This window comes from Sinohyriopsis cumingii, chromosome 11, assembly GCF_028554795.1.
Source record: "Sinohyriopsis cumingii isolate HCF-2022 chromosome 11, ASM2855479v2, whole genome shotgun sequence".
NCBI lineage: Eukaryota > Metazoa > Mollusca > Bivalvia > Unionida > Unionidae > Sinohyriopsis > Sinohyriopsis cumingii.
This window is the reverse complement of record NC_142971.1, coordinates 16,844,070-16,862,679: the sequence shown is the minus strand read 5'-3', so window position 1 is coordinate 16,862,679 and position 18,610 is coordinate 16,844,070. Positions and strand designations below refer to the sequence as shown.

At 35.8% G+C, this 18,610-nt stretch overlaps 1 protein-coding gene across 1 annotated transcript in view; it reads right to left on the bottom strand.

Annotated features, from left to right (window-relative positions):
- Nucleotides 1–18,610, bottom strand: part of LOC149787666 (ER membrane protein complex subunit 10-like) — a 165,637-nt gene that overhangs the window by 113,541 nt on the left and 33,486 nt on the right. Inside the window, exon 6 of the mRNA XM_089973868.1 lies at nt 15,607–15,703. Within this exon, the coding sequence (XP_089829994.1) occupies nt 15,607–15,703 (97 nt within the window). The remainder of the gene's footprint in view (nt 1–15,606; nt 15,704–18,610) is intronic.

Here is an 18,610-nt window from a genome sequence, read left to right as displayed (position 1 = left end):
ATGCCCATATTGGCCAAATCCGAGACGCGAACCTATGCATACAGCGGTGAGATGGCAGTGATCCATAACAGAGAGTGCTTTAGACCACTTGGCCACTCGAGGCCCCCCTTTCCAGTGTAAAGAAAAAGCCCAACTTTGATTATGTCTCCAAAACAAAGGTTATATCGAATTTTAAAACGCAGTTTAAAAAATCCCTGAGATGCAAAGAACAAAAAAAAAAGGGGGGGAGGGTCAAGTGATCACGTTTTTATCATGTACACTTAACATGACCCTGACGAAAACCAATCATTTTACTCTAAGAAATAAAATAAAAAAATTGTTTGCATCTTAAATCATATAGTCCCATCATGACCTCGACAACAACCAATCATTTCAAAATGAAAAAGAACTTATTTACGTTGTTGCTACTAATTTTGAATCAAGGTCAGGATCTAGGTCAACACCTGGTGTTTACTAAAATGAACAGTCAAGGTCAAACTATTTTCTAAAAAAAGTATTAAGTTCATAACAAACAGAACTACATTATTTTGATATAAAATGAAATTTAAATCAAAAATTTTTTTCTCAAACTACAAACAATTAAATCAGATATTATCAAATCAAATATACATAACATCTGACAGTATGGCAATGCTGACTTGCCACTGTAATCTGACAGTACGGCAATGCTGACTAGTCATATTGTAATCTGACATTATGGCAATGGTGATTTGTTACTGTAATCAGACAGTATGGCAATGGTGACTTGTCACTGTAATCTGACAGTACGGCAGTGGTGACTTGTCACACAATCCTAACTTGAAAGTATGACAATGGTGACTTGTCATATTGTAATCTGACAGTATGGCAATGGTGACTTGTCACATAGTCCAAACTTGACAGCATGGCAATGGTGACTTGTCATATTGTAATCTGACAGTATGGCAATGGTGACTTCTCACATAATCCTAACTTGGCAGTATGGCAATGGTTCAATTGATCAAAAGCTAAAGCATATCCTAATTGCAGCATCTGGTCAAAACAAAACCAATGAATAAATGTCATGTCAGTCAAGTCTCTTGATATACACAAATTTATCACATAAAAAATCACAAAATTGATAAACTGCCCAAATCCAGCTTTCTTAAAGCCAAGGATTATGAGAATCAACCTCTCAGACATTTTAGTATCACCACTTTCCATTACTTAACATCAAAGAGTGCCATAGCCAGGCAATTACACTGAGCAAGGGGTAGTTAGTCCCGTGTTTGGTTCACATTTGGAATGATGGCATGATTCACATAACATATTTTCCAGATTGCACTGATGATGCAACATTATGGCCAGATGATGCAACAATATGGCCAGATGATGTAACATTATGGCCAGATGATGCAACATTATGGCCAGATGATGTAACATTATGGCCAGATGATGCAACATTATGACCAAATGATGCAACATTATGGCCAGATGATGTAACATTATGGCCAGATGATGTAACATTATGGCCAGAAGTTTAAGTGAAAGATCATCAACTCCATTTCATCTTCAGCACACAGAAGAATACAAATACATGGTGCAAGGGATTGATCATGACAGGTGTTTTTACTCATAATGGTGGTAGTAATGCTTTTAGCCATTTAAGCAAACACTATTTGTTGTGAGCCTATTTTTGCTATTTTTGTATTGCTTTATTTTGGGCATTTGTACAGAAATATAATACCTATAAATATACCAACTTTAACCATGGTATCCACAGATTTAGGAATGCATAAAAGCGTCCTTTTTTACAACTGATACCCATAAAGATAAATAAAACTCGAGATACTGTGCAAAAATAAAATTGGTAGTGGACAAATAAAAGACATCACAATAATGCATTACAGAAGGTGTATAAATACTGACCAGAAAATGGTGAAAACTGAACCTGGTTTAAATAAATAAAACCACAGTAACTCAACTTACTTTGCAAAAACAAAACTGGTCAATATCTTTACAGTGTAATATCTTATATAGAATTCAATTTCTGATGCTCAACATCCTTCCAAAGTTACTGAAATGAAACAGAGTGGGACAGTTTTAGATTAAACATGGGCCATAACTCCACACAACTATGCCAGAATATGGTAAAAATAAAACTACCTGTTGGCCATAACCTCCCTAATGCTAAATATATTTACAAATTTGGTTTAAAAGGTCTGTTGAAAAATTAATGAGAAGATCTGATGGGCAAAGTTTTAAGTCCAGCAGAGGCCATACATGTATACAATTTTGAAGAAAAAATCATGAAAACGTATAATGAACTGGGTCTTCTTAATGCAAATCCTTGTGCCAAATTTGGCTTCAATCCTGTTGTGACTGATGTGATTGAATGTGTCATGATACATGAAGGGTACAGAGGGACATAAGCACAGCCTGGTGTGCAACCAGTAAAGTCTAATTTGTAACGACTCGTATTTATCAAAATTTTACCAAGTAATGGCCTCCATTTTATTAAAAAATTTCAAAATGTATTAAGAAACTTGTTTTTACAATAACAACACACTGGTAAGAGTATCAGTGGCCTTTAGATGATTTTCAAATTTCTTTATATTATTAATTTCTGGTGGCAGCAATAGGTTGGATTTTTACTGTTGTCGACAAAATTTTTAACAAACAAGGTCATATATCATCACACTGCATTCAAGCCATCATGATGCTCAGCATAATACTAATTCCCACGAGCAAGCTGAGTGGGATTAGGGTCAACCTGATATAGAAAAAACCCAAGATGTTCATTAAACTAATTCTTTGTGCAAACGGTGCCAGGTGGAAATTAAATCAGTGCTTTTTGCAGGACATTCAATGATGTCAATTCACTTGCTGCTAGTACTGGGTAAGGCTTTCATTGATTACAATGGACCAATAATCAATATCAATTTGCATCAAATTAGGAAGTGCTAACAATGATCACGATTGCATCAAGACACACCACACAGAAGACTTGCAGGATAATTGGCAAGAATTAGGTAATATAAAATACAAGTAATAGACATAACAAATTGAATACATCGCCAAATGTAAAATTTCTCTATTTATAGTTCATCTAGGCCAAAAATCAATAGGGAACAGTTACGACCAAGAAAAACCAGAAATCTGTCCTCAGGATACAGATACCCATGCATCCATCTTCTAGAATGACTAATAAAAATCATCATCATCATCATCAATAAATTATTATCATTATTATTATTATTATTATTATTATTATTATTAAAATATATCATGCTTAAATTATCTTCCCAAATATTGATTACTTACTTTTCTTTGAAATTAGCATAGTTTAAAATAATTTTTAAGCAAATGTACATGATTTTTGGTGCTGGCAACTAGTGAAGGTATTGTAATTTGTTACCTGGATAAAAAGGTACTTTTGGAAATTGTCACAATGAATTTATTTTTGACGTTAGCAATCCTTTACAGCTTAACTAACAAATTTCCTTCTGAATCTTTGCAAGTGTTCTAGGTAGGGTGTGTCAATTTAATTTACAAAAGCACTGAAGAAATACAATTTCTAAAATAAATGTTTGGAGGCAATGTGATACAATTTAACCGAATAATACATATAAAAACTACTAATTTATTCATAAATTAAATATTAGTTAATGTTAGTTTAAAATTAAGTACTGCAAGTTGACTTTTTCATGGGGTACCAATTTATAGAGTTCATGGTTGCTACAAATAAATTTAAAGACCCAACAAACAATATTCCTTTATTGGAAACAATCAGACCCATTACCCAATCAATTGATTAAAGTACTGATAAATATGTACTGTTCTACATTTTCAACTTTTACCAATTTTCACAGATAAATTACAAGTGTTTTAAAATAACAAAATATTTTTTTTATTTTATTGATTTACACCCTTTTATCACATATGAACCAATTATGTGAGTTGTTACTTTCTAAAACAATGACGCCTTACTTTTCACAACTGTGAGATTGCAGTAAATCTGTCCAGTAAACAAAGAACAAACAGTGTGGAGCATAGCAAATCAAAGAATGTGTGTTGCCAAATCAAGAAACAAATATCAACCCTATAAATATAAAAGGTAAAAATGGACCAAAAATGCAAATTAATCAATGAATATCAACACATTAAAAAAATTATCCCATTTTTACCAATTCTGATTTGTTTATGTTTTAAACCAATTTCTTCCCAGTTTTAGTCTCTGAAAAATAAACACTGAAAAATTCCTGGATCCTTATTTACAAATAAAAACCAAAAACACAGAACATTACAAACATGCCATTGCTTGCAAACCAGGATAAATATTATCAATGAAACAAATAAATTGGCAGTAATTGGAGGAACAACTACAAAATGCATCAAGTTCTTTTTTATTAAACCCATGTCAATGTAACTAGCCATCTCCTCGTGCGGTGTATAGTAACACGTTCAGAAACTTCTGAAAAGTCATATTATGGGAGGTTGAAGTCTCATCATATCGCAGTTCCATCCCATAAAAACCAAGTTATGCAACAGGTAATGTATTTCTAGTATTAAGACCCCACTTCAATGCAACCATCCATTCAGAAGAAATGGTGATACTGTAGCAAAATTGTCATAATGGCTGCCACTGCTTATACTTTGAAAGCTCACAAGATACAATTTTAATGTTGGACCAAGCAGACCTCTGGACAAATCTGTGAGCCACGTTTCATGAGCTTCCTCCAAGAATTTTAGGAGCAGCAATAATAAACAATTGCTAACAGATGCCAAACAATCGACACAATATGAAAGACGACACAACAGCAATTAAAGCTGAATCATTGCAAGACTTTACTGGTCTTTGACCAGGAGAGTTAAAATGAGTGTGTGTGATTTGGATTTTTAACGTAGTTTAAAAAAAAATTAGGCATATTGCTATGATGTCTGCAGTGTAGCAATTTATAGTGATGATTAGTACTGGGGCATCATGCCGCAGACATGTAGCATGATGTCCCACCCAATCACATTATCCTGACACCAGGCCTCTTAATGCTGAGCACCTAGCAAGGCAGCTGTTAGTACCACTTTTTTACAAGTCTTTTGTATGACTTGGCCGGGGATCGAATCTGCAACATTCCACATCTGAGGCTGATGCTCTAACCAATAGGCCACTGGAGCAGTTAGTTAAAAATTTAGCTGAATATGGATTCAAAGCTTGTCATATTTTAAGCATATTTTTTTAATTAAAAATCATCAATTTTCACAGATTTAAATCCTTGTGATAAGTAACAACATTCTTCATATGACACTAAATGTCAAATTTGAAAATTCTGTTTAAAGTCATTGTTCAATCTTCAAAATTTAAAAATCCCAAATCTATTTTTCCTGTAAAATTCTGTTTGCATATTTAATACATTATTTAATGTAAAAGTTATTGTTTTCGTTGCTTGGGGTTTAATGCAATTTTTCAGGACTTGATAAGCTATACATGGTGTCCAGTATAACTGGTAGAGGAAGACTGTTGTTGTTGTGGGGTTTAACGCCATATTTCAGCACATGATAGGCTATGCATGGCGGCCAGTATTAATGGTGGAGGAAGAACCCGGGAAAACCCTGGGAAGAACCACCGACCCACGAGAAGCTAATGGCAAGCTTTTTCACATACCCACGACAGTCGAATTCTAGACTCGAAACCCACGCAGACAGAGGTGAGATGGCAGTGATCCATAACGGAGAGCGCTTTAGACCACTTGGCCACTCAGCGGCCCGAACCCTGGAAAACCCTGGTAAGGACCTCTCACCCACAGGAAGCTAATGGCAAGCTTTCTGACATTTTACACTGGCTAAGCCCAAGACTTGAACCCATGCGGACAAGGTGAAATGGCAGTGATTGGTAAAGGTGAGTAATTAAGACCACTCAGCCACCTGGGGCCATTAATGTAAAAGTGTGAACCTTACTAACGCTTGTGCAGGAATTGCTTCCCACCCCCCAGTACATATACAGAAATAACGCAACTATGGAATAAAGAATTCACTAAACAATAGATAATAATGTTCATGATTTGTGCAGGATTAAAACATGAAGAATAAATTTAAGGCAATTTAAAAACTTGAAATTACTTTAGCTATCACATTTAGCTCACCTACATGATATGTAGCCATTAATGATTTTTTGAGACAACAATCAAAGAACAGCAAATAAGTCACAAAATGAATTGTCTTATTTTCATATGTTCTGAAATGATTAGAGACAGAGTAAACAGATGGACATAATGACAGTTATTTTCAACCATCAATACATGGGGGGGGGCTAATAAGAGTTAAACTAACACAAGAGTGATTCTTTTTCTCAATGTATGATAAAAAATATAAAATGTGATTTTGTTTATGTGCTTCCCAAAGAACTATCAATAATGGATACATATGGCTTATAGTAATGGTCACTACAGCATCACTCCAACTGTGCTTTAACTGGAATGAAATAACTATCCATCTGACAAACATGATTGGACTCCAACAAGAGAGACATATATCATTTCCTGTAACAGGAAACAACAGTAAAGAAATATTTATGGCCACCAGAATGTTTCCTTCCTGAGGACTATTTTCCAGCTGTCTGGGTTAAACAATTGCCCTAACACTAGAAGAACAGCTGAAACATTTCACTAAGTGCATTAGCAGTAAACATTCTATCCAGCACAACAGTAAGCAGGGCCATTGCTGACAATACAGCTTAAGACAATTAATCAAATGACAATGTTTTCAATGTAGTTTTATCAACACTCTCTATGCATTTCTATATTCAAACTTTTGAAAATGAATTCCATTAAAACATCCACTAAAAAAGGAATGGAAAATTAAACAAAGGACAGTTTTTAGGATAGTATAATTTGATGATTTGGTACATTATGAGATTGATTGGGGGGGGGGGGTGTATTAGAAATTAGTGTAATGTATTGAGTCTCACCCTAATTTCTATATGACCTGAGCATCAGTATGTTTTACTATCCAAGAACCTTTGGGACTGGACTGACCATTTAATTTGTGAGAGGGGGAGAAGCCTGGGATATTTTTAAGAAAACAAATCTGGCCCCCAAATACCTTGACCAAAATATTCTTGCACTGATGTGTAGAAAAATAATAATTATATCCATTTTATTAGTTTACACAAAAAAAACCATCTTGAAATAACGAAAACAAAATCTGGTTCAAAAGAATATCCCAAATCCCTCTATAGACAATTAAATGGCCTGTCCTTCCTTATTTCCAACCAATGAGAAAAAAAGTCAACATAATTTCTACCAGAAAATGGAGTAACATGCATACCCTGCCTCACCAAAATGCCTATCTGGAGAAGGAAGGATTTGTTCAAGATTTTATACATGGGCAGAACTGATAGACATCACCAGTTTTCCTTCAGAAACTGAAGTGTGATTGATGGATGGATAAATGGACCATTAGCACAAAAAAATGAAAACAGAAGAACTATGAAAAGTAAAACGTACATTTACTCCATTATAGTGTTCCTATATGCCCCTGGTACTTTGTATCCCACTGCCGATGAAAAAAAAAACCATAATGATACCAAACAAAATACGAAGAAAAATCAGTCATTTCTTTCATTAATTTATCATTCCTAACTCAACTATCTCAACTATCATGGGCGGGGGTGGGGTGGAGAAGGCCCTAACAATGTCATGTTGTTTGCAATGCAAACCATATAGTAGTTTCTTTACTAATGTGGAATCCATATTTGCATGGGCAAGCCTATTTTTGCCAAACGAGAGGGATGATAATGTTCAAAGACTTCAAAAAGCTCAAAAATAATTCCATAAATTTCCATAGCTTTGGGATTACATCCCTTTCAACCCATGTACATAAGAGTTAAACTGCATGCCTTTTTTATTTTATTCAATTGCTTCAAGAAATATAAAACCTAGAAATGGTAAATACTGGATGCTGATGCAGACCTGCCAACCCCTACGAGAGTCTTCAAGGGAGTTTTTGAAAAATTTTCAGGAAGATTTTAATTATTGCTGTGAGGGATGGCAAGGATATGGCTCATCACCTTGGCAAGAAGTCCAAATTTTGCTTGACCCATGCCATCTCTGATCTCACCAATCTTCATCCAAGTTTGGTTCATGGCAACTGCTGAATTAGGCTCCAGTGTTCCAGGAGGTAATTCTTCAACCTGGTACAGAGAAAACTGCATCTGCAGCTGATCCAGTGAAGCTCCTGCAGGCATGATTGCTGGAAACCGCTTCGTAAAGAAACCCAGCATTGTGAAGCTGATGAAGGGCCTCTTTGTCACATCTGCTACAACCATATTTTTAAGATGAGGTTCTAAAATATTTCCGAACTTATTTAGACTGTTACATGCTGTTGTAAAGAAGGCTTTTATAGAGGTAAAGAATGAGTCAGACTTTTCTTTAGGAAGTTTAATTTCCTGCATGAAGCTCTGAGCTGCTTGACCAATCATTATTTTTTCATCATTCTTGATGTTGTATCCAATCCCGAAGTCAACAGATTCTGTGTCCTTGTAGATCATGGCAGAATGTTTCACAAATATGGCCATAATCTGCTTGATAAGCTCTTTTATCTGAGCAGCCGTTTGTGGATCATTGGTTCTTCTGATTGCAGCTCAAGATTCACCCAGTCAAAAAAGGGAATGATGAAGTCCAAGAAGAGGAGGTTCAATTTAAAAGTCCTGGACCTTAAATTTTCCAGGACTCTCTACTTCCAAGAGTGGCTGGCTTCCACACTTTGTCTTGTTTTGACTCCTTTACTAGCAGACCTCTCTGCACTATGCCTTAAAGAAGGCTGTAAGTGGATCCCACTGCTTGAGTACCCATTTTGTCATTTTTCCAAGAGACAGCCACCTAGTACTGCCATGCTTGCACACCTCAGTGATATCAACACCTGCTTCTTCTTGGCAATGTATGAATGCATGCATCCTACTGGTGCTCTTTTCCATGCAGTAATAAATGTCATGAAAGAACTATTCTACATTAACAGTAAGCTCCTTGCAAGCGCAATCACAAGCCAAGTGGAGTCAATGATAAATGCAACCAATTACATATAACTCTGGCTGCTATTGCAGCTAAAATCCATAGGTACCACTCTTCATTCCTTGGCATTGTCTGTGGTGAATGCAATGCAATTCCTCCAAGGGATGCCTTTTTCCTGAAAATTTGTTGTCAATCATTTTTGCAATGTTTTCCCCTGTTCCCTTTTCTGTGCACTCCAATAATGTTAGAAGTTTCAATCTTCTATTTCCATTTTTACTACAGCAAACATCAAGTAGGTTTAACTTATATACCCGGTCATTGTTACTATTTGTAGCAATGCTAAATGGCCCACTTTTCATTGTCTGTAGCAATGCTAAATGGTCCACTTTTCATTGTCTGTAGCAATGCTAAATGGCCCACTTTTCATTGTCTGTAGCAATGCTAAATGGCCCACTTTTCATTGTCTGTAGCAATGTTAAATGGCCCACTTTTCATTGTCTGTAGCAATGCTAAATGGCCCACTTTTCATTGTCTGTAGCAATGTTAAATGGCCCACTTTTCATTGTCTGTAGCAATGCTAAATGGCCCACTTTTCATTGTCTGAACTAAAGTTTCTGTAGAAGCTGCTGCCAGTTCCTTAACAATACATGTTGTTTTTGTTCATTCACACTGATATTTGTTAATGTTGTATGCTGAATGGGATGGATGCAGGAACATAGCCTTGAAAAGGGCACCTGCATGATCAGCTGCAGATAGAGGGATATTATGTTCTACAAGAAACCTGGTAAAAAGTGCTTCAGCTTTGGTCAGTTTCTTCATGGGATGAATCCACAAGTTTGATAAAATTTGACACATCCTGGGTGTTTCTCTTTGTGCAGATGTTAAGTGCCTGTGAAATAAAGTACATGAAATTTAAAATACTGACTCAGAAACAGAAGATAACAAAATATAAATTGCATTCATTCACAAAAATGAATTGCAATTAATGTTTCTCACTTTTTATTAAAACTTCAGGCACAATTAAGTATTTGTTTCTCTTCACAATCTTACTATATACCTTTGGCAAGTAGATGTAGTTCTTAGGAAAGAGATGATTAATCTAAATTTTTAAAAAGTACATTTTCGGGTTTACGTCTAAACAATAATAATAATAATAATAATAATAATAATAATATTAATGAAGTCTTAGTATTTTTATTATCTTCAGATGTATAGATTCCATTGTCGTATTCAACTGTACCTGATTTAACCGATCTATCAGTGTATCCTAATTTGACTAAAGATAATCATAATTTTAATGCTGGCACTCAAATTACAATTTGCAGCAAACAATTAAGGCCATAACAAAATATTAAGATTAAAAACTTACTTTGTGATTGGAGATGTCGACAACAATCATCATGCCCACTACTGGCAACGCTGAAACATTTAATTGCATGTCTTGCAAAACGCTGTATGTTTATCACTTCCATGAATCAGGCATGGAAATTCCAGGCTATAAGGAGCTTGGAAAGAAATTTTATATGTTTTTTAACTTTCCAACTTCATCTGAATTTCCCTTTCTTTTAGACATTGTAGAAGAGATCACCAAACATATGGATTCAAGTTTGTGCACTTTTCAAAGAACTTCTGCGCACTTCCGGGGTTACATGCTGGGAAATTTCCAAAACATTTTTTGTTAAAAAAAATGAATTTTTCCCAATTTTTTTTTCAGGAGGAAAAACAGTAATGTGGGAGTGCGGGAGGTGCAGTTGAATTCAGGGAGTCTCTCACAAAAAATGGGAGGGTTGGCATGTCTGCTGATGATGCATAGTCATAGAAGCCCAACCCCTTCAATAAAAATAGACTTTTCCTGGAACCAGCAAGGTTCACTGTTTATACTCAAAATTTCCACCTGCTTTGAAATATAAACAAGATAATAAGTGTATGGAAATTCAGGTTAGAAATTATAAATTAATGAACAAAATTACTGTGTTCTGTGCATTTTTTTAAAATATCCTTGGTGATTTTCGTTTTTAAAATCGCAATGGGGGAGGAACTGCCTGAGGGGATAGATGAATACTATCTAGAAATAAATGTGCATTTTGCTTATCAGTTCTTCTGGGCAAGGGTCTATGGGTTGGGGAGTGAATACTATAGTGTACCAAGTTTAACCAAGATATTTTCAACAATTCTGGAGTTATGCTGTTGAAGTGAAGGTGCAAATTAAAATTGTAGGAATGAACAGAAAAACAGACAAAAAAATGAACATAATATTGTAGACACATCTACACTGCTTTCTAAAATGGCTATCAAATTTTATAGAGCAATCTTAAATAAATGTCAAAAACGGGTTGGAAGTTAAGCTCCAGAAACAAACAAATGTAAACACAAACTGATGAAAAATGTTAAAAACATCGAAAATGAAGAATTTGAATAGAAAAAGGTACATCTACATTTCTCAACTAATAAGTATACAGAGGTTCATAAAATGGCTTAAATGGAGTTTTGCTCCAGAAATGAAAGAACAGATGAAGGATGAACAGACAAACAGACCAATGCATTTAAAATTCTGAAACTGAAGAACTGTGAAGAAAAATAAAATAAACACAGATTACTGGTATAACATAGAGAACAAATTTTATAATGACATCTTTCATGGTGTTGGAGTCATATTCTGCATAGACACATGGATGTATGGATGGAATCCATTTCTATATCCCCTGCCAATCAAAGCTATGCAGGGGATAAACATGTCCATTATTTGACAATACTTGGGAAAATAATCCCCCAAACATTCCTCCAACTGATCAAGTTCAGCTACTTGCAAACAGGAAAAAACTACAAATATACATACAGTACCATATATACTCACTTATAACTCATTAAACTGCAAATGGCACTGACCCTGATCTGCCATCACACACTGCACTGACAGGTCATGGTCTATGTTTGTTCTAATGATCCCTCCTAACCAAGTCCAGAGACACAGATCTGCTGATGCATTGTGTGACAACAGATCTGGGTCTGTGCAGTCTGCAGATGGATCAACTTAAAAGTGAATATATATGGTAAGCACTTTCAGCACTCTCTCATTATAATGGCCTGAAAATCTAATCAGGTTATCTACATATGAAAACATATTTGCCAATGAAATTTAATTAGTCTGTCTTTTTTCCTTAATCATATTTACAAGATACAAGGCCAAAACGTTTTTAAAAAATGAAAAAGTGCTGTAATGGCCTGAAAATCGAATCAGGTCATCCATATATGATTAAAAATATGGCAGCATATTGAGTGGTTGTTACATACTCTTGCAAACATGCTCTCTGGGATGGTTGTATGGATCAATATTATGACAAAGGACATATGTACAGATATAACCAAATCAAGATAACACTAGTGCAGACAAACCAATGGTGGTTAGAGGAGGCTTAATGTATGACACAACTTTGTATTAGAAAATGCAAGAATATATGTACAATTCCCCCATTTTGAATGCATCTTTCGAGCAATAATAAATCAAAGAGAAATTGTAGTACAGTTAAACCTCACTTTTGGACCTCCTGTCATTGATGACCAGATTCTTAATGGATGCATCAATGAATCTATTTTTGGACATAATGTAATGGCTTATACTGAGAGACCACATGTCTTGACTGATAATTTTTGTAGGTATTAAGGGATGATCTCTTCAGACAGATTTTATTGTAATATAATTTATAATTAACATAAAATGTGAAAAGACCAGCTGATTTCTATTTTTACTTCAAACTTGCAGCACAAGAAAATTTGGTTAAGTATTAAATAAAGAACCTTCCAAATTAACTGGAGTATTAACAGTTACATCTAGCTACAGAATCAATTAAGTCTTTGGATTTTGGATACTATTTGTGTACATGTGTCACAATCTATGGTTTTAAGCTAAGTAACAGAAAAGAATGAAAACCAATAAGTTTAGTAAATTTCAACTAATAATATTTTTCCCTAGAAAGCAAAGTGAAAATTTAAAAAAACACTTACAGTATTGTTAATTAAATCAGAAAAAGTTCTATCACAAATCCAAAAATATAGATTTGTCTTAATGCATTCCATTGGTGTTCTGAATCAATGTACCAACAGCCTGGAAGAGTTTGATGTGCTAACAATCTTGAAGTATCACAATATTATAATCCTGAATGTCCTTGAATGAATTCACAATAATCCCAAAATAATGGATTAGTCCAAAAGTATCAATGAGCACTTTGTAATTCCAATGGATAATTTAAATAAAGACCAGTATGAGGGTCGAAAATTCATTTCTGTAACAATATAAGTTGTAAAAAGGTCAGGTCTATTACTTAAATATTAATAAAGCCCCCCACAAAAAAAGGAAGACAGGAATTGTCAAGGGGAAAACTAATGTCCAAAAGACTGATACAAGTAAAACTTTTTACACACAAGTGATAATTATCTTAAAATATAATCTGCAATCATAGACAAAACTTAGCTATGTAATAAGTTGTTTACAAAATGACCCTCACAATCAATAGTCATGGACAAAAGCCAAAAACACAATATAGATATACATAATACATGTACAAATTTACAGTCAGGGAGTTTTAGAAGGGCACTAAAAAAATGTTTAACTCCTAAATGACAAAATGTTTTCCCATTAATGATGAGATTAGGTGTTTCCACAATATTATGTCATTTTTGAGAAGCTTTACAGTACATTGGTCCCTTGCCATAATGTATGATTTAGGTAGTTGTAGCAGCAAAGTATACATTATTGCAAAGGTTTCTATTGTAACATTTGTTTTGGTGATGATGGGAATGGGGGCACATGGTCACCTAAGGTAATGTGACAAGCACATTACAAGTGAGGTCACCTTATATCAAAGCAAGTCATATTATAAGTGAGATCACTGTACACTGAGGTAATGTTACAAGCATGTCATGTTACAAGTGAGGCCACCTTATACTAAGGTAATGTGACAAGCATGTTACAAGTGAGGTCACATTATACTATGGTAATGTGACAAACATTTCATATAATAAGTAATTACACTGTATACTAAGGTAATGTGACAAGCATGCAATGTTATAAGTGAGGTCACCATATACTAAGGTAACATTACAAGCATGCCATGTTATAAATAAGGTCACCTTATATTAAGGTAATGCACAAGCATGCAATGTTTTAAGTCATGTCAACTTTAAATGGTAATGTTAAAAGCATGCCATGTTATAAGTCAGGTCACCTTAAACAAGGTAATGTAAAAAGCATGCCATGTTATAAGTCATGTCACCTTACACAAGGTAATGTTAAAAGCATACCATGTTATAAGTCATGTCAACTTTAACTATGGTAATGTAAAAAGCATGACATGTTATAAGTCTGGTCACTTTATACAAGGTAATGTAAAAAGCATGCCATGTTATAAGTCAGGTCACCTTATACAAGGTAATGTAAAAAGCATGCCATGTTATAAGTCTGGTCACCTTATACAAGGTAATGTTAAAAGCATGCCATGTTATAAGTCTGGTCACCTTATACAAGGTAATGTAAAAAGCATGCCATGTTATAAGTCTGGTCACCTTATATTAATGTAATGTTACAAGCATGCCAGGTTATGAGTAAGGTCACCTTTAATTATGGTAATGTTACAAGCATGCCATGTTATAAGTCAGGTCACCTTATACAAGGTAATGTTAAAAGCATGCCATGTTATAAGTCTGGTCACCTTATACAAGGTAATGTAAAAAGCATGCCATGTTATAAGGCAGGTTACCTTATATTAATGTAATGTTACAAGCATGCCAGGTTATAAGTAAGGTCACCTTTAATTATGGTAATGTTACAAGCATGCCATGTTATAAGTCAGGTCACCTTATACAAGGTAATGTTAAAAGCATGCCATGTTATAAGGCAGGTTACCTTATACAAGGTAATGTTAAAAGCATGCCATGTTATAAGGCAGGTTACCTTATATTAATGTAATGTTACAAGCATGCCAGGTTATAAGTAAGGTCACCTTTAACTATGGTAATGTTACAAGCATGCCATGTTATAAGTGGCTATTTCACAATGGGATCTGATGTACACAAAACTATAAGAAACTGAGTATTGAACATGTCCTACAAGAACTCAGGAAAGTAGTCTAGACTGGAATCCCTGATCATACCAGTGTTAAATGAACATTGAGAAAGTTTATAATGAAAAATACAATATAGGTCCCTTTGCCACCATTTGAATGCACTCAGGCTGTAATGAAGGGAGTTAAATGCTACTCATTTACTGGCTAGAACTAATGGGAGATAACTCAACCTCACTTATGTCTATTATCTATGTAACCATATGATTATACTTCTTGAGGAGGAGTGGGAACCAGAAGGAACTATTTCTGGTATTGGTTCAGTGGGTGGGAGGGGGAGAGTTCATACTGTTCAATGTATGCTCAGTATGGTGACTTATCCATTTAAAATGTGATAAGTGACAAACTCATTGAAAAAAGAACAAGCATTTCTGATCTATGTATGACCAATTTAGCTAAAAATATGTGAATTGTAGAAAACGAAGAAAATTATAATTCCTACAGTTCCCTATAATTATTTGTACTTCTAAACAAAACGTATGTAAAACTAATGACAATACTGTATATAGTAATGTATATGTACTCACATATTTGGCAATAAAGGACCTATTATCACCCTGCTGACCCTGAGCCTTTGCCTGTTCTTCTCTTTTCATCCTCTCTATGTATGTCTGAGTGTCTGGCCTGAAACAGACAAAAGCAGACAAGTCACTTCACATTACACAGCAGAAAACGGACAAAAAAGGGTCACCACTGATGCCCTATTGACCTACCACTTCACATTACACAGCAGAAAATGGGTCCCCATGTGTCACCACTCATGCACTATTGACCTATCACTACAGAGAAATGGGCCCCCAAGACTCACCACTGATGCACTATTGACCTACCACTTCACATTACACAACAGAAAATGGGACCCCTTGTGTCACCACTCATGCACTATTGACCTATCACTACAGAGAAATGGGCCCCCAAGTCTCACCACTGATGCACTATTGACCTACCACTTCACATTACACAGCAGAAAATGGGCCCCCATGTGTCACCACTCATGCACTATTGACCTATCACTACAGAGAAATGGGCCCCCAAGTCTCACCACTGATGCACTATTGACCTACCACTTCACATTACACAGCAGAAAATGGGCCCCCATGTGTCACCACTCATGCACTATTGACCTATCACTACAGAGAAATGGGCCCCCAAGTCTCACCACTGATGCACTATTGACCTACCACTTCACATTACACAGCAGAAAATGGGCCCCCCATGTGTCACCACTCATGCACTATTGACCTATCACTACAGAGAAATGGGCCCCCATGTGTCACCACTGATGCACTATTGACCTACCACTTCACATTACACAGCGGAAAATGGGACCCCATGTGTCACCACTGATGCACTATTGACCTACCACTTCACATTACACAGCAAAAAATGGACCCCCAAGTCTCACCACTGATGCACTATTGAACTATCACTACAGAGAAATATCCAAAACTGTTTCTTAAAGTAATTCTAAGTTGAGATATGTTTTAAAGCATATCAAGAAAATGTAGATGAATATTTTATTATGGTTCTAACAACTTCACTTTGTAAACAATTAAGAATGAAATTGGCATGGTCTGGATTGGCATGCATATGGTGCAGCAGAGTGACATCTTAAAAGAGACAAACTTGGTCAGCAGTTGAACTGAATTTTCAATGCAATCATTAACAGTGGTTGCAAAATGTCTAAAACTCCACCCACCAGATAATTTAATTTTAATGATGTAATTATACTTACCTATAGCTATTGCATAACTGATACTTTTCTAGGCAGAAAATACCCCAACAATATGATGAGAATTTGCCTCCCCATTAGAGTAAACCAGAACATTCAAGAACATGAGATCACCCCAGTTCAAACCCAGATACAATGCTTATGTGCACTGTTGTTCATTCTTTTTGGATGCAGTCTAAACTAGTGGTACATCAATGCTGGGCGAGTAGAGGGAATCTGGCAATAGCAACGGGTAAATAATGCATCATTAAAATTAGTTTACACCCACCCACCCACTCTACAGTTTAATATACAAAATCTGTTGTTATTGCATAGCTGAATGTATCAGTTTAGTGAAATTCTGATGATCCCACAAATGGCCTGCAGAATAGAAGTTTGGTGGAAGTATGATGATCCCACAAATGGCCTGCAGACTAGAAGTTTGGTGGAAGTATGATGATCCCACAAATGGTCTGCAGAATAGAAGATCATGATCAGATAAAGCTACAGTGGATCCAGGGAAAGTAAATATACCTTTGCTTTGGTGAGCCTAAGTGCTATGGCTGAAAAAAAAGGTAGTGCGAGATTGTAAAATTGCAGTCATCATCAATTCTTCAGACACTAACGAGTTGGATGGATAGGCCCATGAGGTAGCAATGACTTTAACCTCATGAGATTCATCAATGAAAGGTCCCTCTCAGGAAGGGACAGATAAGTTCTCCTGACAGGAAATGCAATCCATCTTGAATGGTGGAAGCTGAAAGATGAGTCAATCCTTTAAGGGGGAGGAAAAGACATTTGCTATCCTTTCTTTCCCCTTTATAACCTGTAAAAATAAGCATAAAGCTCTTACAGGGAATAAAAATCAAGCTGGTTCAACCCCAGCACAGACATGACCCAGACTGGGAACATGAAATGGAAGTGGCACAGCTGACGGAAGCTGGTGTTGGCTAAAAACCTGGCTAGCAAAGGAGGAAAGCGAGCTTATAGTTCTAATGAACCTCATGCTGCCTGGTTCTATGGATAGGTCATGAAGCTCTGTCCTTTGCCACATAGATGCTAAGGGAAGCAAGAAAACAAGGTAACATTCTTGAACGAAACTTCACCCAGTGGTTCATAGGGAGTTTTAGCTAGAGACTGCAAGATGTAGAGTCCATCTAGGCATTAGCAAGCATTGTTTCTCTTCAAAAAGGAAAAGAAGAAATAAGGCACTGCACTTACAGAGGAACAGCTAGGGCTGACGTGTTTCCTACTGAGTTAATCCCCAAAGATTGTTGAACCATTATCACTGGGGCAACAGAAGGGCCAATAAAATGAACTGAGCAGTCGAGTTCTTATTTGTGATGTACCAGAGGAATGATCCTGAAGGATGAGAGGCATAAGCAAACAAATGATCCCACTTCAGACTGAAAGTGTCCACTGTCCAAGTCCTCTGGATGATGACTAGATAAATGAAAAATGGCAGCTTGCTGATTGTCCTCCAAACTATCATTTTTACGAGGAATGAGGCTAGTTCAGAGTGTAATCCTTTCAGAGGCACCCAGCAAAGGAGGTTATAAACCTTCACAGAGAGATAGGGCATAAGTGCCTTCTTGTCTCCAGAGGTACTCTACCACTGATGTGTCGTTGAAGTAGACTGTCATTGAGTGAACTCTTATTTTACTGATACATCCCTTAATGGGAACATTGCCCTCATTTCTAAATTGTTCATGTGGAGGATAGATTCTTCTCAGAACACTAACCCTAAAGAATCAGTCTTTCAACTCCAGTTGATCCTTCCACAGTGAAGTCAATAAGACTGTGTCTGTGAACTGATAGTA